Source organism: Cottoperca gobio, chromosome 6 (assembly GCF_900634415.1).
Source record: "Cottoperca gobio chromosome 6, fCotGob3.1, whole genome shotgun sequence".
In the NCBI taxonomy this organism is placed as follows: Eukaryota; Metazoa; Chordata; class Actinopteri; order Perciformes; family Bovichtidae; genus Cottoperca; species Cottoperca gobio.
In genome coordinates, this window is record NC_041360.1 from 14,296,839 (window position 1) to 14,318,521 (window position 21,683).

A 21,683-nucleotide genomic window follows, 5' to 3' on the forward strand; every position below is an offset into this window, starting at 1 on the left:
TAATACCTTTGTAGATCAATCAATGGATTTATAGCATGTCATTACATCAAATTGGCCTCTTGAACCTTGAAATGTATGATGTCTAGAAGAAAATACGTGCAGCTCCAGACTCATGTCTATTTTTGTATCTTTTTCCCAAATGGCATCTCTCTGAGGGGTCAGAAGTTCGATCCAGAAGGAAAATGCCAGCTTCAGTCCGAGAAGAAAAGAAGCCACTTTTAATCTGAACTAAAAGGCCCAGTCTCATACATCAGAGTGTGATCTATGAGTGGCCACAGGGACAACTGGGGACCCAGGGGCCAGAATAACAGTGTTAAAACTTGACCGAGAGAGAGAGAGGGAGAGAGCTTTGATGAGGAGGGGAGCTGTACTGGTTCAAAGCCTGTTGCTATGGTAGCCATGTGGAATAAATCAGTAGCATGAACCATTCTGAAATGCCTTCAGCACCCCACCCGCTCAGGTAGGCCGAGACAGAATATGAATGAGTATGGTGTCCTCGTGGGCAGCTCACGTTGAGAAAAAATAAATCATTACCAGTCCTTACTGGTGGTATTCGATTGTGTACTTAAACAGCACATGGCATATTCAAATACAATATTAGGAAACAAAGCAACCTTTTTGATATAATGTTTACAGTATTTGCCCGATCAAAGAAAATGAAACCATTAAATTCTTATGGAAATGTGTGTTTTAATATTAATAACATAATCATTTTAATTAGTGCCTACTGCACACAGCTCTCCCTCTCTCTCCCTAACTCTTTCTTTCAGTTTCATTGGCCCATTATGTGTGTGTGTGTGTGTGTGTGTGTGTGTGTGTGTGTGTGTGTGTGTGTGTGTGTGTGTGTGTGTGTGTGTGTGTGTGTGTGTGTGTGTGTGTGGACTGAGTATACTGAGTATACTATGTCATTATTGATGGCTAAACCACTGTGGTGACACCAGGAAAGGATGGTTCATTTTTTTTTTATGTCCGGTATTTATAAGGGGTATAGCAGACACAACATGTTTAATCTAAGTCGAAACTCTAAATTGAAAAAATATTCAACATTTGCTTTTATCCCATTATGAATATGTGGAATACAACAAGGACAACACTCTAAAGTGACACAATTAGGGGATAAATAAGGCACGGCATAGAAAAAGTGCTGATCCTCCAGACTGTATTGTTAGCACAACCACCACATTTACTATTGTACTACTTTAAACATTTGATTGTTTGATATTTCTCAGGATTAACTGAATATCCATGACGCTGATCAGTTTTAAGAAAAGCATGCTTGGATGGTCACCCTAACATTTTTTGGTCTTTTTTTCTTCTGAGGGAAATGTTGTGTTCTACATTGCTGGGGTATTTATGAATCCCATCTGCAACATTGTTAGAGACAACCAAAAGGAGGGGTGAGGGGTGAGGTGCACGTGATGAAGGGGGAGGAGGGTGTAATAGACAGAAATAGGGAGAAGGAGTAAAAGAGAGAGAAAAAGAGAAAGAGTCGGGAGCAGCCAGCAGAGAACGGTGACTTTCTGAATACATATAGAATATAGTTACCAGATGTGCACACAAAGACCACCCTGAATTTTAGATAAATACAATATACAATACACACAATACTGTTGGTACATTTGATCCCATTGTGTAAATGTAAATGTAGACACTTACAATAACAATATTATATACTGATCGGACCACTTTTAATCTACATTAACAGTTTTTCACAAGTGCTTAAATAATGATCATTTCCATTGAGGGCATAATTATAATTAAAACATGCCTCAAATATCCATAATAGTGGCATTGCAACATATTAATGTATGCATTGTGGCCATTATAACCACACACACCAAAGCTGTGACCACATTATAATCAAATTAGCAGTATCATAAAGCTCAAGGCATTTTTCACTGTACAAAAACAACAACACTATATTTTCCAGTTTATGACATCTAAAAAACAAATACAGAACTCAAAGTAGAGACCACGAAAATAAGTTAAAATAGTACCAAAAAAAGATTAGAAGGCCATTACCTTTAACATAGTTTTCTCTCATAATAGATACAGTAAGAGTTTGTCATATAGAGCCATTGCATGAGAGGTGAGGCACAGGTTTAGTGTAGCAGTCTCTGTATGTGTTTGGATGGACAGCTGGGTTGGGCTGGGTCAGTCCACAGGAGTTTAAATATCATATTCTGCTTCTTCAGATCAGAGGCAACACACAGTCGTCCATCTCCTCCCAGGGCCTCTGCATTGCTCTGACGCTGACGTTTATAGTATTTACCCAGGGTCTGCACCACATAATCAGTACCACACACAAAAAGGGCAAAATGTTGCTTTTAAATGGAAATATCACAGTCAAACTACAGAGTGATGTGTAATGTAGCTACAATAACTAGACGGCCTGCTACTGTTGTTTTTCTGTTACTGCTTATGTTGAAAGCAAAGTTGAAACATTTTACATGATGCAAACACTGAGTGAGTCTGACCTTTAGACTGTGCATGTGTCTGTACGTGTGTGTGTGTGTGTGTGTGTGTGTGTGTGTGTGTGTGTGTGTGTGTGTGTGTGTGTGTGTGTGTGTGTGTGTGTGTGTGAGTGTGTGTGTGTGCAGTCAATCTCTGTTCTCCTCAGGTGTCTAATGTTTGCCTGGGCACTCGGTGGGAGTTCTCCTCTCCTCTCCCTTTCCCTCTTTTCTCGCCACCCGAAGGGACATACCTTCTTTTTGTCTTTTTACGTTTTTTATCGGCGCACCAGACTCTCTCACAGTACTCCTCTACTCTCTGGGCATCTCCGTAGCCAATCAGATGGAGAAACTCTTTGTACCACAGCTTGGAGTGGGGGCCTGGGACTGAGGATGGCACCAGAGCCCTGGGGCTGATGCTGGGGCCTGGTGGGGGGTCCATGGAGATGTGACATGGAGCTGCAGCTTTCTCTCTGTCCGCATCATTAGCCCTGTGGATCGCTGACTCCACTCTCTCCCCTCTGAGCACTTGTAGAGAGATATGTAATAATGTATGCACATATCCATGTTCCACAGTCTGGCACACGTACACACCAGCATCGGAGCTTCTCACTCGTAAAAACAGCAGCCCGTGGGGGGTCATGATAACCCGCTCATCACCTCGAACCTACATGGAGGTAAAAAAGCCATTGATGTAGCCATTATTCAAGTCTAGCAATTCAGACATTTGCACTGCTGCTGCATTCGTTCTTCTCCCAAGAGGGATCTACAGAACTAAAGGATAAATTAAGGAATGGTAGAACGTCAACAGGTCACTCAATACCTTGGCTTCTGTACTTAAGGTTCTATGAGGTATGTAGCCATCCCAGGTTTCTATAAAATGCATGTTTTAATATAGTCTTTCAATGGAAATGTTCAAGATATAAACATTTAAATCTATTTACCAAGGTTTTGAGAATTATGGCTATGACTTACAATATATAAAATACATTTTGGTTTGTGGTGTAATCGTTGAAAAATAAAATATAAACTCCAGACAACTTTTTCCAGTAACAATGTTCCAGTTACTTGGGATAGTCCACAAACCTCACTATGTAAATGTCAATTGCACTGAAGTAGCTGCAGAAATCTCAATCAAACCCAAACTATGCCTGGCCAGAAGTTAATTTTGGAAGGGGTGTGCACAATAGGAGTAAGTGGCAAAATATGATTTAGGTTAAATGAGCCTTTATACACCACTGTGCTACCCAGGAGGCAATTGGAGGTGGTATGCCATCCACATTGATAGCAAAATGACTAAAACGCATGCCCCTTATTAACCTGCCATCCCCCCTCTCAGTCCCCTAGTAGAAGAGAGAGTACAGGGTAGAGGGGTTGTTAAGTTGAATATGTTAGTCTTGTCTGCCTGACTCATTGATCCTTTATCTGACTGAGGTTTGTGCAAGTTAGAATCTATATCCCACCATGGCTCTGAAATATCAGTAATCTAAACCTCTGCTGTGTATTGATCAATCCATGGCACTGTCAGTGGCGATGAAGTAGCAGACGGCAAGGTGGTGTGGTGGGATATTAAAAAATACAGAACCAAAAGAGTTGTTCGTGGGATGGTTCGCAAATCGTGGGTGAACGAAACAAATCGGTTCAGTCCTCCCTGTCAACAAATTAACAAATCGCCTACTGGTGCTACCTTTTATGCACTTTTCATGTCTGTGTTTGTCGTGTAATATATGTTTAGTATGTTTACGTTTGTATGTTTTTCTTGTATTGTTTTTTTATAAAACTCACCTCGTGTTTCTCTCCATCTTTCTGTAAGAGCCAGAGGACCTTAGCTTGAAGTGATCTAGGGACACACTCCAATAATGTGCTGTTGCTCTCCACACCGTACACAAGCCTCTCCTCAGATCTAGGCCGTTGCTCATCTACACACACACACACACAAACATCATAAAAGATAGTGAGCGACAAGAGATTGCAATGAACTGACGTGACCTTTCATTAGCTGACAAAAATAGAATAGACCAATCTATCGCCTCAGTGGAAGCAAACTAACCTCTTACATCCAACTGCAATCACACATGAACAGTTCATATTTTTTCATATTGCTTCAAGCGTTTCGGGAGAACTGTATATTTCCCTTTACATTTCTTTTCATACCAGTAAATACACACAAGCATGCCCATGCACACACACATCACACTCATTTTATACACTAACCATCAATTTGCAGCCCATTGCACAGCTGGACGGCGTTGCCATGGCGAACATCCTGCCGCCTGAATCGTCTGCTGAGATGAGAACCAGGGAAGTAGAGAGAGTCATTTTGAACATGTGATGGAAGTGTGAGAGATGGTTGAAAGGAAAGAGGAAAAAATCAAAGAGGGAGAACGAGAGAGAAAAGATAGAACAAGGGAGAGGGTGATCAATTGCATACTGATAGGAATTACACAACACCTGGCTGTGATGTCTCTCAGAGCCTGTGATAATGACTGAGCAAACCAGCATCAGAGCATTGTGACATTCAGAGCAAGATGCTATGATGTAACAGAAGTGCTGGTACAGGTGTTAACAGCTGATATCACACACACACACACACACACACACACACACACACACACACACGCGCACACACACACACACACACACACACACACACACACACACACACACACACACACACACACACACACACACACACACATCTGCAGGGAGTCTCAGTGTGTGTGTGCTGTTACCTTTTGGTGTAGGCTCCAGCAGGGTAATATCTGGAGCAGGTGATACCATCCCAGGCACAGTACGGGTCTCTGGCCAGACAACAATCAGCACATTCTGAGCCATAGAGGTCACACTGATGCAGTCTGACCTGGGCCACACCCACCTCTGACCCCACATACAGCTGTTGCTGTGGACCCAACAGCATGGACAATTAGTATAAAGGCAGTTAAATTGGAATCCACTTTTATCTTTATTATTTATATATATATATATATATATATATATATATATATATATATATATATATATATATATACACACACAATATATATATATATATATCTATACAGTAAATATGCTATAGTCTTTACCCAATGGATTGGGTTATATGGTCACAAGGAGGCAACATTACATGTAAATGATATCAATACAAAGTAATGAAAAGTGTTCCAATGTTAACATCTTGTGGCTAAAAATTAGAATTGCATGAATAAACAAGATATAGGGATTCATATGGTCCACTTACCCTTTTAGGTGATATTATGATCTCTCTTATTGGTGCTGGCACCTGCAAACAGGAAACGTGTTACAGTTATTTGAAAATGAAGTTGAATTAGTGGTTCATCATGTGCTATAAGCATAAAGTAACAAGAGCTGACATAAAGTTATTTGTCACTGGACTGGAGGCCCTCCGTCATACTTCCATCCATCCCAAATCAGGCCTTAATTAAAATGGCAACCGCTTGCAGACTAGTTTTCAAATATAACTGATATAAGTACCATTGATATATCAAATCATTCAAGATCTCTCACAGCAGGCCTGCTGCTCTATCATACATGCGCCCCTCTGATGATGGAAAGGAATCTAATCAGCAATCAGTGATTTTAAAACAAACTTGCATATTCCATAACTGCAACAATGATGGACTGTTATTTGTATGCAATAAAATGCAGAATTTGCTTAGTTACAAAGTCTACTTTGCTTTCACATTTTGTAACTAAAAATAGAATACCTTGAATACTTGCAGCTCTTCCAGCAGCACCTCCTCCATAGAGTCTGTCTCTTTGTTGTAGATGGTGATAACTTTCAACACCACTGAGTCGTCTAATAGAAGACATTGTTACTTATAAAAAAAAGTTTTACAGGTAATGACATAACATTCTTCAAAATGTGAGGGTTTAATTTTACATAACAACTATTTGAATACATGAAAAATCTCATGGCAAAAAGGGTGTTTGTGCACCCTAATGTTCAGAGTATCTCCTGTTTATCTTTTATTTTGCCAATAGTACATGCATATGGCATTCAGGATAAAGCACAATAGATTTCTTCACAGTGTGTGTACCAGTGCCGATGTAGAGAACATGGTAGTGTCCATCCTGGGCTTGGACTCTGTCCACAGCGATCTGGGTCAGCTTTCTTCTGCCTGGCTCTGTCTGCAGCAGCACAGGTCTTCGATGCTGGGGAAGGACTGGACGATACATCACAGGATGAGAACGCACAAACCGCAAAACCTCATCAGGAAACTCCTTAGAGCTGGCGAAGCCACCGCCGTTCACTTTACTGGCACACTGTTAAAGAGATGGAGTGACAGAAATGGAGGGAGTATAGGAATTACAGAGACAGAGGAGGGGCATTGATTGCATTGGCCTTTTATGAAGTGTAGGAAAAAAAGCTGACATGCTTTAGTCTCGCTCAGTCTGTCCCTGTGTGACCTGCTGAGGAAGCTACAACAGTGCTGACATTCACCCGAGCTGTCCTACATGCTCTCAACACTGTCCCTCCCAAAGGACCTCAGTCATGGACACAGTCTAATGGAGAGTGCTGCGAATGCAAAATGTTGGTGCATCAAGAAACAACATCTGATAAACAATGCTTTATTCAGACTTTAATACTCACAGATCCAGGTCGAGGGTACGGCACTCTGTCCTCATAAGGTGTCCAGTGATGCTCAGGTCTCTCTCGGTAAGCAAATGGACCATTAAAGGCTGCTCTTATATCATCCATGTGATAGACACACACCGCATAGCCTTTAAACACCGCACTGCAAAAGAAGGTTTGAATATTGATTTGATGGATAGTAAAATTGTGACTTTATTGAAATGCCGACATCCACCACCACTCACCTTGTTGTACTAAAGAGGCCAAAGATTTCTGGGTTTTTCCCATCCTTGTTCTTGAGCACAAACACATCCTCTGAAACACAGAACGCGGAAATTAGCCGTTGACATTTGACACGGTGAACATGGTATCATCAGTGTGTTAGCGACGTCATTGTGGGCATGCTAGCAAGCTGAAATGAGCATTTAACTCAAAGCTGCTGTGCTAAAGTTACAGCTTCACAGAGCTGTAATGGACTGCTTGTTAAAGTACAGACAGTCAATTGGGAGCTTTTTAAATTCAAGGTCTAAAGAATACTTATTTAAAATATTAGTTAAAATATTTCTTATCCTGTAGCAGGCGGATGGATATGTTTCTCCTCCAGATGGATAAAAGAGTCTTTGTGGATTTAAAAAATATCTTCAAAACAGCAGTAAGCCTTGTTTCGTGGGTTTCAAAGATCACCTTTAATTTATTTTCCCCTTTAATTAAATACTTAGCGACTCAAAATAAATGGTAATACATTGAAGACACTTAATGGAGCTTTACTGTCTGTAGCTACATCTTATAGAAACATTGCCAAGTGTGTTGCTTTGCTACTAAATATTGGTTACCACTACTGCAGGTCATACACACAATGTAACACCAATCCTTAATACCACAGTGGCTCTCCAAATCTTGAGGACAGTAGATGCAAATGTGTACATTACTGAGAAGCATAGAAACCTCAACGTTCAACAATTAGTCAATAAAATGACATGTAAAGAGTTTCCTTGTTTTGCCCCACCAAGTTCATCAAAGTGTGTATCAATGCCATTCGGTCCAGCCACAGAGCAGATAAGACGAGTTTTCAGGAAGGAGCTCCAGCGATTCACCAGCATTCTCTGTCCTCCCTGGTCATTCTGAGGGATGACGGCAGATATAGAAAGTGAGTTCAGTACTTTGGCTTTGGCTGGATAACGGCCAGAAATATTTCTACTGCATTGGCATTCTCACCGCACAGACTCGCCCAACTCGAGTATACACCGCCTTGTTCATTCCCTCAGCATCCATCTCTCGCTCAGTGAAGAACAAGTAAACTTTATCATCATCCCTGTCATCGTTGTCAGGAATAACTGCTGACCCCACAAATTTAGGTTCTGTAGGGAGAAAAAATTGTCACAAAAGGCTTGGAAATTTAAAGTAAGTAAATTTAAAAAACGGTTATGTAGTGGAGGTATGCAATAGTGTTACCATATTATAAGCTGTTCATTTCAAATGCATGCTCATTTAGGATTTTGTTGTCGGAATCATAATTGAATATTTGTCATGTGAATAGCATCTAAATTGCACACCGTCACCTACTTTTGATATATTTTTGAAAACATACTTAGGATTTGTTACCAATACAAGTTGCAATCCCTTGCATTTAAAGGTAGATAATGTTCCTGTAATATTGTACACCAACCATTGAGTTGCTGTCTGTCGTCTCTTTCAGTGCGGGTGTAGGTCTGGTTGTTAAGTCGACAGAAAGCACCATCATTCTCCCAGTAGTCAGTATACAGGCCAATATACAGCTCTCCTCCTAATACACACACACACACACACACACACACACACACACACACACACACACACACACACACACACACAAAACCCCAGTTAATAACAATGCATATGTTAGAAAATGTGAAAACCATTTTACTGTGATTGAAATACAGACATGAAAACAGACCACAAGGTGGCAGTATTGACTGGTTACAGGTCAACAAAGTGAGCACGCTTCAAGCTCAGTTTATGGTGATGTGGTGAGTGATAGAGTGAGCAGTGTCTTACTGGAGAGAGTAGACGTACAGGGACTATTGGGGTCGTACGGGCAGCGTCCTCTTCCACTCATGATACTGTCTTCTTCAAGAGCAAACAGCCTGCCCTAAGAACAACACACAACACACAACACAGATACAGTCATAGTTATTCATACAAACATATGCTTGAATATGAATACAGTTAGCACACACTCAAAAGCTGTTCCCTTGAAAAAGCTTCAACAACATCCAGACAAACTCCAGGAGGTGGTGTGTGTAGGAGAGAGAGAGAGAGAGAGAGAGAGAGAGAGAGAGAGAGAGAGAGAGAGAGAGAGAGAGAGAGAGAGAGAGAGAGAGAGAGAGAGGTGAATTTAGTGAGACGAGGGATCAGAAAGTGATGGATGAGAAGAAGAAAGAAAGATTGATGAGACAGGGAGTGATGGATGACCAGATGAAGGATTTTTGTCTGGATGTGTATAACCAATGATTCTCTGCACTTACATCATAGAGAGTTCACTACCCTATTCCTCTGATCTTATTGTCATGCACACACAGCAGGTGGCAGAAACACACACATAACCCCCCCCCCCCCCCATCACAAACCCTTAAATTCACACAAATTCACACACACACACACGCACACACACACACACACACACACACACACGCACACACACACACACACACACACACACACACACACACACACACACACACACACACACACACACACACACAAAACCTGAACTCCCTAAAGAACCACAGCTCATATCTTTTGGGCCACCACAGTGTTTATGACTGTCACAGGCAGATCAGAGGGGATGTCATATATTGATTTATGAGTAGCAACGGAAGCCTGCTGTGCTGTGACCACCGCCCGGTGTATGACTGTAACAGAAGTCAGTTTCTAAATTAAACTCATCCATCATATAATAACAAAACCAAAAGGAAAATAGGTAAAATAGTATTATAAATAGTGGTAATATAATCTTACTCTACATTGTTTTTTAAATGTCTGGGCCCGTGGTGCATTAATACTTGAGTTGTAACTCAGAGATTGTCTTGATGAATGGCAAGAGTATGTTCTATCATAGCTTATCATTATGTAAATACTATGCAACACAAGCTTGATGCTAATCGTAGACTAGATGTCATCTCATACACCAAGTATTGGGCGTGAGATTAAGTAGTTTATATGGACCTGGTTGTGTTCACTCTATGAGCATTCCAATGATATGAGTGATGTTTGGTTCCTGTTTGGATGGTGTGACTGGCCTGGTCGACCTACTGGACCAGTGTTGGAATGCAGGGTGGAAACCTTCCCCCGTCCTCCTGCTCTAAATACACCCAAGACACACACACACACACACACACACACACACACACACACACACCGAGGACTGTTCCATGTTTGACATCTGGGAGATATGTGTCATAATGTGGACAAACATGCTCGAACAGATGGATGCGGGCAATTTTGCATGGACACCAGTATGCAGGCAAAACACTCCCCTGCAGCAGACACACACACACACACACACACACACACACCCCAGAGTGAGAGAACATTAGTCTAAAACTAACCTCTTAAAACAAGTTCCTACAGAAAGCAGCACCTGGCCATTTCTTGCTGTTTATCTGGACAGTATTGGTGTCAGCTTATTTCAATATAAATGAGAACTTTATGCAAAATAATTCTCTGTCCCTCTGAGTAAAACAAAAACTCCACCCTCTCTTATTAACGGTATTTTCCATCTCCACCCCTCACATCACTCCTTGTTGTTTCTAGGAGGATACACAGCAGTCCAAGCTGTACTAACATTTATAGGAGCTAAAACATCAAAACTGTGTGACGAATGTTTTGGCTACTCTAACTGAAAAATAAAGTGTAGTTTAAAGGAGCACAATGGGAAATTCGACTGACTGTATAATGAAAAAATCTGCAACATTGTCATTGGAATAATCATCTGTTTTGTTACCAGTCCTTTGCAGTGAAAATATAGTTCTCAAGAAAGGCAACCACTGTTTTTAAAGCAGGCATAGAAAGAAATAGCATAATTAGAAATGCCCACCATGTATTACTATAACATTCAAGTAATATCAAAGTGTTGTTTTGGCTTTGAAAAGATCTCTAGCTGGAGGAACCCTTTAAATCTATTTGCATATTTGGTTGTGAAACAAAACTATAATTCTGTCTTTGGGACTCACCTGCCCTGTTTGTCCCACTCTGATCAGGACACAAGTGGGGTTAAAGGCTCCTGTTCCACAGACCAGCAAATGGGTCTGGTTGTACTGTTGCAGAACCTTGATGTAGTTAGCACACTCCGACTGTTGGAAGAGATACAGAGAGGAAGCAGTGGGTGGGAAGGAGGGTGGTTGGCTTAGAGGTCATAAAGACTGATTGAGACCAAGCTGAGAAAAAGGTGTACTGGAAAAATGCTATGCCTTTTTACCGCCTCATCAATAACATAAATACTTCAGGTTAAACAAAGGTTAATGAACACAGTGAGATATGTGAATCCACTCATACATATTGGCAGTATCTATCTCGTTAATGGATCTATCTACTTGTAATAAATAAATGATACTATATAAATGCCAAGTTAATGCACATTATCAACTGAGCACTTTAGCTTTTCCCTTGATAATCAATCTCAGCCATAAAACCAATGCCCAGTTGAGAACACATATTTGTATGCAGTCATGTAATGGGTGTCCCTTACCTTTTCCCTCCCCTTCAGCAGACACTCCTCAATCTGAGGTTCTGTACTGGCCCACTGGATCTGTGAGAAAATTCAGTTGAATTCATATTTAAAATAACGTTAATTTAACCTAAATAAAAAAACATTAATGAAACATTTTGCACATACATACTGTACATCATGCCACCTTTTCAGTTTCCATTTAAAAAAACTCAGTCAAAGTACAGTTTCATACTGAACACAGACGTATGAAGATGCAAACATGCACACTCAGTTTGGCTAACCTATTGCCCTATGGGTGTGTGAGTTCAACATGTCTCACTTCCTAACAGGCAGGGGGGTGATGGAAACATGCCCACCTCTCTGTGGTGTGTGTTAACTCGGTCCAGGCTAAGGGAGAAGAGAGTATTCTTGGCCCCAACATAAAGTCTCTCATGGCCCTCATCCAGCAGCATGGTCTGGGGCTGAAGAGACGCTCCATGTCCCTGGAACACCCAGGTCCTGTTCAACTGCCAAAGCTCTGCAGGCAACAACACACACACACACAGAGAGATTAAGACAACAATGTTTTTATAGCAACACAATAGAAGTCTGCAATTTAACAGTTTCAGCTCCCTACAGATAGAAAGATAGACAGAGTTTTCATTTCATTTCAAACATGAATCTTCACCTTGCTTCTTGTCTGTACTAACCAACAAGATACAAGTTGACCAAACCCCATCCTCAAGGGATTCTAACTTCTCCAGTAACCTGTGTCTGAGTCCCAACTGCTCTCAGGGCCATGGGCACATTGCAATATGTGTTTCCGATTCATAGCTTCCCCAAGGAAGTGGCAAAGAGCAACAGCAGGGTTATCTTTTCCATCATATCTCTCGCTCTCATGTAACACCTACAGTATGCCTCCTCTCATTCAATTTAGCTGCGCTTCTATGTGTACAAAGCATCTTGTTTTTATCATCACTACAGGTTCATAAGGCATAAAGAGTACTGGCAGCACAAAGCAGACCTCCCAGGCACTAGTACGCACAAAGAACTTGCTTTATAGAATACTGAGGGGAGAACTGACCATACGGGCACTTTGCAGAAGCAGGGATAGAAGAAGTGGGAAATGAGAATTTGATCCTGGGAATTTGATGTGCAATGCATGGTCTATCGTCGTTTTTACCAGGAGGAAGCAGTTTTATCAGTCAGGAAACGGAACAAGTCTCTTTATCAGAGATTAGTTTGAGATCAGTTACCACTCCCTGTCAGTCTTGCTTTAGGTGATTCACAATCCTACTTTAAAAAGGAAGCAATGGACCATGACAGATACGTCATTACATATAAACACACACTGATAAGAATGATCACAGAGCACCAGATAGTTTGCATGCACACATGCAACACACTCAGGTGTATCTGCCTGATTGAACCTGACAGGCGGCTCCTCTATACCTGCTCTCTGTAAGCTTCTGGAGAGATTGAGGGTGAAGGACAAAAGTACAAAAGCCCCAGAGGTGTGCACTTCCTCTGGGTCCCACTGGACTTTCATTAACACATGACCGCGTTGGACAGGGTGTCCTTGTCAAAGAAGTAATGGGGATCTGGTATGTGTTGGCACAGCTTTTGAAACCTCAGACAGATTTAAGTAGACAAGCCAGGGTTTTTGTTCAGATTCATAGCACTAGCATTACACAGGCTGCATTCTGTCCATTTGTTTTACTTTCATGCACGCTTTAGGCCATCCATGCACTAGTGTTTAAAAAACTCCCTTTAAATGAAGAGAGGAGAACAAAAAGGTGACCCCCAGCATGATTGTAATACCATGCCAAACGTTCAGCTACCTTAAATAACACTGAGATGTCTCTACATGCTGGAGTAGCATGGGGCAATTGTATGATTTGTTTTCCTAGCATCTGTATATTTTTAGTGATACTTGATCTCCAAGATAGAAGGAGAGTGTTTATCGAAATGTTGTAGATTAGTCATAGCAACAGCATTGACTCCGTATAAATTGTGTTTGTTTAACATGGGATTAGGTATCCACAGAGGATTGGGTAACTTTGTATATTTGGTTGCTATTAAGATTTCTATGTTGGAGACAAGTGACTGTTTGTTTGAGTAGCATTAGATCTCGGGTGGTTAGGTGGCAGAGACTGAGGGGATGTGGCAGCGGTGTTCTGCCAGGGCTCAGACATGCTTCCTGTAATTATCTAATCCACACACACTTGCAGCTCCTTTTCTCTCTCTCTCACACACACACACACACACACACACACACACACACACACACACACACACACTCTCCCCTCTATCTCCTCGCAGTCCCCTCTGAGTTAAGCTCAACTTGGATCAAGGGCAATCCTCTGACATTCCACTCCAACGTTTCTACAAGTGTTAGGCCGGGCTCTCAAACAATCAGCTCGTTCTTTATGTGAAGTCAAAATCTGCTTCCACTTATTTAGAAGACAGAAGTGGACGGCTATTTAAAGTGGTGGAGTAAACAGTCCATAAGCCAAACACTTTTTTCCGTCTACTTTTCACTTGTCTTTGTTAATATTCATGAATGGCAGCTGATTTATATGGACACACACACACACACACACACACACACACACACACACACACACACACACATATATGCTCTAGCTGTCTCGCTTACTCTCACACACAAACAAAAATAAAGATACATTCCGTCCTATAATTTTGTTTACATCAGTATGATTGTAAATATGATATTTTAGATGTATAGTGTTCAACTCTGAACTGGAATGTTTCCATGGAGGAGGAAGAAACTCTAACAATAACCAGCTTGAATCTAGAAACTGTAAAGAAGGAGACAAAGAAAGAAAGAAAGAGTCAAAGAAAGAAAGAAAGAACATCAATTCAAATGCAAATACAAGTGATAAGAAACTATAATCATATGTATAATAAGGTGTTGATAAATCGGCTAAATTACACATGATTACAGAGTTACTATAAAGCACAATTGGTGGATGTGACTACAAAGACACACTGTAAGACGCTTCAAAGCGCACAATGATGTTTTAAAGGTTTCTCCTCTGTCATTATGTGCACTAGTTACAGACAGTTGCAGCCACTACTCAGACTGAAGAAGGGAAAAGGGGGAATTCCCACAATTCCCCTTTCTCTCTCTCTCTCTGTCTGTCTGTCTGTCTGTCTCTCTCTCTCTCTCTCTCTCTCTCTCTCTCTCTCTCTCTCTCTCTCTCTCTCTCTCTCTCTCTCTCTCTCTCTCTTCTCCAAGTTGTTCATGCCATCTGCATCTTAGCCGTCAGCTAAAGAACTGAGAGGAGGAAGAAGTGGCGGGTGTTTCTCCATTGACAACTGAGCCAGGCAGGCACATGGCCCCTCCTGTGATCCCACTTCAAATGGAAAACAGAGAGAAAAAGGACTCCCTCAAGACAGACACTTTCATCGGCTGTCTGAGGGGTGCTGAGAGATGGCCGAGAAGATTTGGTTAAGTGAAATCAAAATAAACTTAGTGATCTCTTCTTCATACCTGTATGGAAACACTGTTTTACTGCACCAGGGCAGAACAATACATGTGTGTGTGTGTGTGTGTGTGTGTGTGTGTGTGTGTGTGTGTGTGTGTGTGTGTGTGTGTGTGTGTGTGTGTGTGTGTGTGTGTGTGTGTGTGTGTGAGTGTGTGTAGGTGTGTGTGCGTGCAGTAGCAACCTACTTCTGATTATAAGTCACTTGGCAGGAGGATGGAACATACTCATGCTTGGCCGAAGTTAAATGCAAACAGGAGTTCATATAAAACATTCCTCAGGAAAATTAAAAACACAACTTAAATGTGATTTCGTAATTTAATATACTTTCAATATTAAGCACACATTTCATATCAGCAATAAAACTTGAGATAGGCAGTCTCATGTTTCCAGGGAAATAAGCCTCTATAGGTTTAGTTATTGAGTTATGGGACTTGTGCTGAAAGAGAAACAAAGAGAATGATTGGAGTGGGCTGGAGTTAAAGGGGTGAAGAATAAGGAGGGAGTCTGTTCTCCTTGTGCCGTTGAGGCCTGAGACTGTGGAGCCACTGGGGGTTGGGTCAGGAGCTGGTATACAGCCTTGTGTTCCCGTATCCTCTTGTGTGTGTGTGTGTGGGGGGAATGATGTCAAGAGTACAAAATGAAAGCCACATGGAGTGTCCGAGCAGGATGAGACAGAGAGAGAAGCGTATGTTTCTCTGTAATGAAGTATGTGACCTGATCAACCACACATGTATATAATCTTAGAGCTGATATGAATTAGTTATTGATGTGGGTTACTATGGGTCAATGCATAGCTTTACTGTATGTCAACAGCCTCATAGAGATTAATAATGATTTTCATATGTACAGTAATTTGTGTGGAATATCTAAAGCAACGTCAGCACGGAAAAAAAAGTTTTCTCAATTTGTTTAAGTAGCAGAACACACTGAACTTATTCAAGCCTCAATATAGATTATTTGTTGCATTTGTTAGTGCATTACTTATTCTAGATGAACCTTTCTGTTTATTCTCTGTCTCCCACAAGTTGGCATCACACAATAATAAGCTGTGCTTTTAACTGCCAGCCTACAATAAGCAATATCTACTTTGTGTTTCTGTGTCTTAAAGTGCTCACTTCACTTGTCATCCTCCATTCTCTTTCCCCCTTTCCTCTCTTACATCATTGCGACATACTCTCTGAAGACTCAAACAATCTGTGTGACTTCTCTTACTTTCCCAGGTCACACACTTAGCTCATCTCCTCTTTCTGATCCCTTCACCGGGAAAAGGTCAGAAAGGATATTAGAGTTTCACCAGCTGCCTTCCCCTGCGGACATCTCAGTAATGAACTGAAGAGCACACACATAACACAATGGGAGCGAAAAAGGACGCTGGGATGTACACAGACAAAATGAGAAAGCGAGACGGTGGGAGAGGTGAGTGAGGAGCGGAGGGGCTTTAGAAAATATCCTTTTTCCTTTGCTGACCTAAAAGGTGTGTTTTATCTAATCATCACCATAACCTCAATTTTCCAGTTGTTTGATATAAGGTCTGTGACTGCCCTATGGCCATGATCCAAAGTGGTAAATGTTAATTATAGGGTGCTCATGTAAGCGGAAGCAAGTTAATGGTACTTTTCACATTAGCTCTATATAAAAAACATGAAGAAAAAGAAAATCCCCCTAGTCATTTCATGTCAAGCAGACACAACTTTAGGCCATACTGGTATTCCCCATCTCACCCTCAGAAAACAGTCATATACAGCAACATCATTTCACGGTTGTAAAATATATAGAGAGGTGCTTCTTGTCAGGAGATGAAGGTTTGAAATTACAGCTCAAAGGGGGTTTCATACACCCAGTAATTGCTACCTGAGTAATCCTTGTGTTCACACATGCACATGTCTATGTTCCTTGTGCTTGAATGTCACAATTTTACTGTAAGTGCTGGAGAAAATAAATGAATTTAGCATTTGTTGACCAATGAGTTGGCAGAAGAAACGGTTAATGTGCTCACCTATATTCTCGTTCAATGTCGTGTTAGAAGAGTATCACACACATGCATATATACTGTACATACATGTATGAGTAAATCCAGCTGTTAGGTGCTTTTACCAACTTGTGTTTATATTTTCTATGAGGTAAATGTTGAGTTTGAAAGAGGTTAAAAAACATGCATTTATTTATACAAGCAAACATATACAGTATCATTTTAACCCTGTCAGAACAGTTTAGCATCATCGGATAACTTGATTCACCTTCGCAGACCTGCTGAAGAAAAATATTTATACCTTACTAAATGATTATGACTTTTAAGTAAACACATCTCTGGTAGACATGCTGAAGGTATGCCTGCTCAATTACATTTCTGTGAAATGTTAAAAGGGTTATTCCGTGTGTCTGCCAAAGCTGCTCTTATGAACACTTTTACCTAACTTAGACATGTTTTTAGGAGAGACAAGCTTGACTGCAATAATAACCTGCTGACTTGTATTATTTTTCAGCTATGTGAAAATGTCTTTTTTGGTTTTGATTTTGTTTTGCTGCAAACAGAAGAAAGAGCACACATACTCTATCAGCTATGAATAATGTATTTATTTATCAGATAATAGTTTCTGTAAGTGCACATTACTAGAGTAGTTCTGGAAAGGTACTGATTATATGTGTGGGTTGAAACTTTAAGCTTCAGTAAATCAGGAATGCATTCTCCTTATTTGTCCAAAAACACTGCAGAATAGAAAATAACACACATGACTGAATCAACAGGAACTGAATGTCAACCTCACCTTCAGAAGTAAGTGCAAAGTTAACTAAATTAGCCAACATATCAAACTATGAAACATATCAAACTATGCAGAAGTGAAGAATTGTTAGAAGTGACTTTGATCGGATTAGGTCATCACTATTACGAAAAGTGCGGTATCACATTCTCCACAGCTCAAGCCAGGCATGATGACAGTGCTGTAGAGGCAGAGCCACCTATCTGCAGCCTGTCGAGACTCTGACACATGCTAGCTGCTTAACAGCATCATTAGCAGCAGAATTGATGGTTCGTCCTAAAAGAAGAGCTCATTTCACTCCACAGGACTGGAGATTTGAAGCTGCTGCCAAAAGCCTTGGACGATTCAAATCCAAATTTCATGGATCTGTGTCCAAAGGCACAAAGAAATAGTACAAAATACACTTTCTGTCCTAGTGTGCACTTCTCCCTGTAGGGCATTTCTGGGTATAATAACCCACAATTTAGGGAGTTTAATTGGCCAAAAGTCCAAGCAATTGCTTGTATTTAAGGACTTTGGAAGCTGTACACTAAAAGATTAGGTTAAATTCTTTCTAAATACAGCTGTGAGCCTGTAATTGTAACTTAATACTCCATGTGATTTAGGCAAACAACCTTTTGGAACTGGAGTTAATTGGGGATGTAAGCAAGTGAAAGGATAACTAGGATGAAAGTGAATCAAATGCATTTGGATTTTCACTGGTCCAGAAGTCTAGACAAGAGGATGGGAAATAGATGAAAGAGGGAGTAAATAATAATTCCACACCATGTGTGAGGTGTGGCTAACATCAAAGCATGCAGAGATCCATCCCCGATGGGAGTTAGGTTATCCTTGAAACACATGATAATATGCCCAAAGGAATTTATTCCCAGAAACAAGGAGAACGTTTTATTGAAATTTCTATTGATCCAACACTTGGTATCTACCTATGTGACCAAAAGCAGATTGAACATATTCCCGTACTGATATTATTCACTTTTATTTTCCCACTATCAAACTTTTTGTCAAAGAGTAGAATCTAGTTTTTCCACTCTTTTTTGATACCTAATTTTCTATTTTCTTAGGAGTCCTGAGGGTGAACAGTTAAAACTACATCCTCTCCATCTCCCTGAACTGCATCCAAGTCATTGGCGTGTCTGGAATTCACACTATTCTGCCTGTGCATGTGTGTGTATGTGTGTGTGTATGTGTGTGTGTGTGTGTGTGTGTGTGTGTGTGTGTGTGTGTGTGTGTGTGTGTGTGTGTGTGTGTGCGTGTGCGTGTGTGTGTGTGTGCGTGTATGAGTTTGTGTGAATTTAAGGGTGTGTGCAAAATTCACTGACAGAGCCCATGAGGCATATATTAAGCTTAGATGTTTTTCATTCCATAATGATAGGATCCAACTGCAGTCTTTTCATGCCGCTGTCAGCCTCTGTGCTAGCCAGAACATGTATCAGAGGAGAGAGAAAGGTGGAATGTCAATCACTCTAGCAGCTTTCCCCTCAGGCCTTTAATGAATTGGGTGATATTCATCAGCACCTTAGTCACGATCATAACAAATATTGATGTGGCATTTACGACTTAGCATATCAGCACTGATCTGCTTACTTTTAAACATTGCATTACTGTTAACAAAAGGGCCAATGTGTCAGTTTGTCTTTCAAAATGCAATCAATTTCTACTTCAATTCCCATTTTGTCTCAGTGGAAAAGTGTGTTTTACTGTAATTACTTATTTATGGTAATACATATGCAAAAATGGGAGAAATAAATTATACAGTACATATCATATTACAGAAAACCCTCCTCACGGATGTAACTGATGAACCAGACTCTCTCTCATAATGGACTCACAGCACCATATTTATATATGAGTTATTGACCATCCAAATTCCACACCTATATTCAACCATGACTAACAGGCTTATGAGGAATCATCACCTTCTGTTTCTGTAGAGATCAAAGAAACTGTGAGGAAAAGCTAATGTTTACTCAGGAGTGTTATCTGCAAAGATAAAACCCCCATTATTGTCCTAGAGATACACAACGATCATTCCGCATACCAGTGCATGCACATCCATATCACACACTCCCACACACACGTAAACAGGCACACACAAACATTTTTACACAGCCTCATCCATTCCCATAAAAACCCCACCTCCTTCGCTCTGCAGCTATGGCATGAGAGAAAGCCATATTGTGGATTCTCAGCCTGCATGTCCGAGGAATCAAAACAAACTACAAGAGGCTCCTTGATCATTAACAGTGAGTGAAAAAAGTACACACTTCACAAAGTCAGAGCTGATTTCAGAACCAACCCTGCATGGATACTTTTTCTTTTAGGCTTAAACACACATCTTCAATGACCATCTCATTAAATGGTAATGATAACCTTCTGGTGGTTTTACTCACCAACAGAGGATGCCACATCTCTGACATTACTTGTTTTGACAATATATGTGCACTTGTATTATGCATAATCTACTTTAAACTAATAATTTAACTAATGCTAGTGCTACCAACCATATGCTGCCATGAAGACTGCTCTAAATTGAGAGTAGAGTGTAAAAAATTCAGTCCTGTTACACCTGCACTGAAGGCACTGACAGAGAATGCCAATTGTGGTTGAGGCTGCATTAACTATTCCTGTCAGTTTAACACACTATGCTGCATCACCGAAAGGCTGTCTTTGCTTTTATATTGGTGCAACACTTGTGCACCATAACAATGTGTTGCCAAAGTGGATTAAACACAATAAAGGAAGCACACACTAGGCATGTCTTACCTTTGTGGGAAAGCCGTATCCTTGGGTAGATGCTTGAGGCTGTGTGAGCCGTGCCCAGCAGAATAAGATACAGCAGCATCATTGAGACACACACTCCACAGAAATCCTGCAAGTCCACTAAACACAGGCAGCAAAGTCCATGCAAAGAAGTCTTTACCATGCAAGTTCCTGCAAACAGTGTTTAATAAGAGATAGCAATCCAACAAAAGTGTACTTGGAGGTAACAGTCCATTTTCTGACGATCACCACAATATGGATAAACTAGATGTATCTCCGCAGCTTCTTTACAGTCTCTGCTTTCCCCTATAGCAGTGTGATGAAAGCTGCATCCACCCACTACCTCGGTGGACAGGATAGTGCTCTGGCTGTTATCCTTGTTTGGTCTTAGTAACCACGGAGAAGAGAAGTCCAGTTGCTACATTCACGCCGCAGTGCCCACTGCTCTCTGTCCATATGTCAGTCCGTCTGTTTGTTTGTCTGTCTGTATGCCCAGTCTTTCTTATCTGATGACAGAAAAAAAAATTACAAAAAAAAATCTGTGAATCCCACGAAGGTGCTGGAGCTGATTTGTAAAACCTCAGTGCATGTGTGAGTCCCAGCAGGCAGACAGGGCTGAAGCTGCTATACAGTATCCTCAGACTGCGTTCTTCCTCTTGGGTCCACTGGAGCCAGTCATTCTCTGGACGGAAGCCCAGGAAAAGGCAGAGTGGGAGAGGGGAGGAGTGGGGAGCCTCGTGCCTGGCGTGCGGTCCCTCTGCACTGGGGAAGAAAGTGAAGCTCTCCTAACTCTGCTCACGCTTCAACGGTCAGGGAGGATCCAAACCACAGCTCAAACCTCAGTGAGTCAGTTAAGATGGCTTCTCCCACAGCTACTGATCTGGGCAGAGGCCACCTGCCACGGCGTGGTATGCCTAA

The 21,683-nt window shown here is 41.1% G+C and overlaps 1 protein-coding gene across 2 annotated transcripts; it reads right to left on the reverse strand.

The window, feature by feature from the left end:
- Positions 1-788: 788 nt before the first annotated feature.
- Positions 789-21,222, reverse strand: sema3e (sema domain, immunoglobulin domain (Ig), short basic domain, secreted, (semaphorin) 3E). Of its 2 annotated transcripts, none has more exons than XM_029434385.1 (17): positions 20,769-21,222; positions 12,109-12,269; positions 11,771-11,830; positions 11,256-11,375; positions 9,079-9,172; positions 8,711-8,827; positions 8,260-8,402; positions 8,051-8,165; positions 7,290-7,359; positions 7,063-7,207; positions 6,509-6,734; positions 6,176-6,267; positions 5,689-5,730; positions 5,183-5,349; positions 4,665-4,732; positions 4,236-4,369; positions 789-3,117 (listed from the first exon to the last, which is right to left on the reverse strand). In XM_029434385.1, the coding sequence occupies exons 1-17, from the start codon at positions 20,926-20,928 to the stop codon at positions 2,617-2,619; spliced, it is 2,415 nt and encodes an 804-aa protein (XP_029290245.1). In that variant the 5' UTR covers positions 20,929-21,222; the 3' UTR covers positions 789-2,616. The 2 variants fall into 2 exon arrangements, with proteins under 2 accessions (XP_029290245.1, XP_029290244.1); XM_029434384.1 differs by having other exon boundaries at positions 4,665-4,735.
- Between the last annotated feature and the right edge of the window lie 461 nt (positions 21,223-21,683).

What these genes read in the sequence shown, in the direction of transcription:
- sema3e (XM_029434384.1), bottom strand. Translation starts at nt 20,928, where the DNA reads ATGGTAAAGACTTCTTTGCATGGACTTTGCTGCCTGTGTTTAGTGGAC. An exon ending in TGCTGAAGGGGAGGGAAAAG is followed by an intron (nt 11,376 to 11,770) that starts GTAAGGGACACC and finishes CTCTTCCAACAG; the next exon opens with TCGGAGTGTGCTAACTACAT. An exon ending in CTGTACGTCTACTCTCTCCA is followed by an intron (nt 8,828 to 9,078) that starts GTAAGACACTGC and finishes TGTGTGTATTAG; the next exon opens with GAGGAGAGCTGTATATTGGC.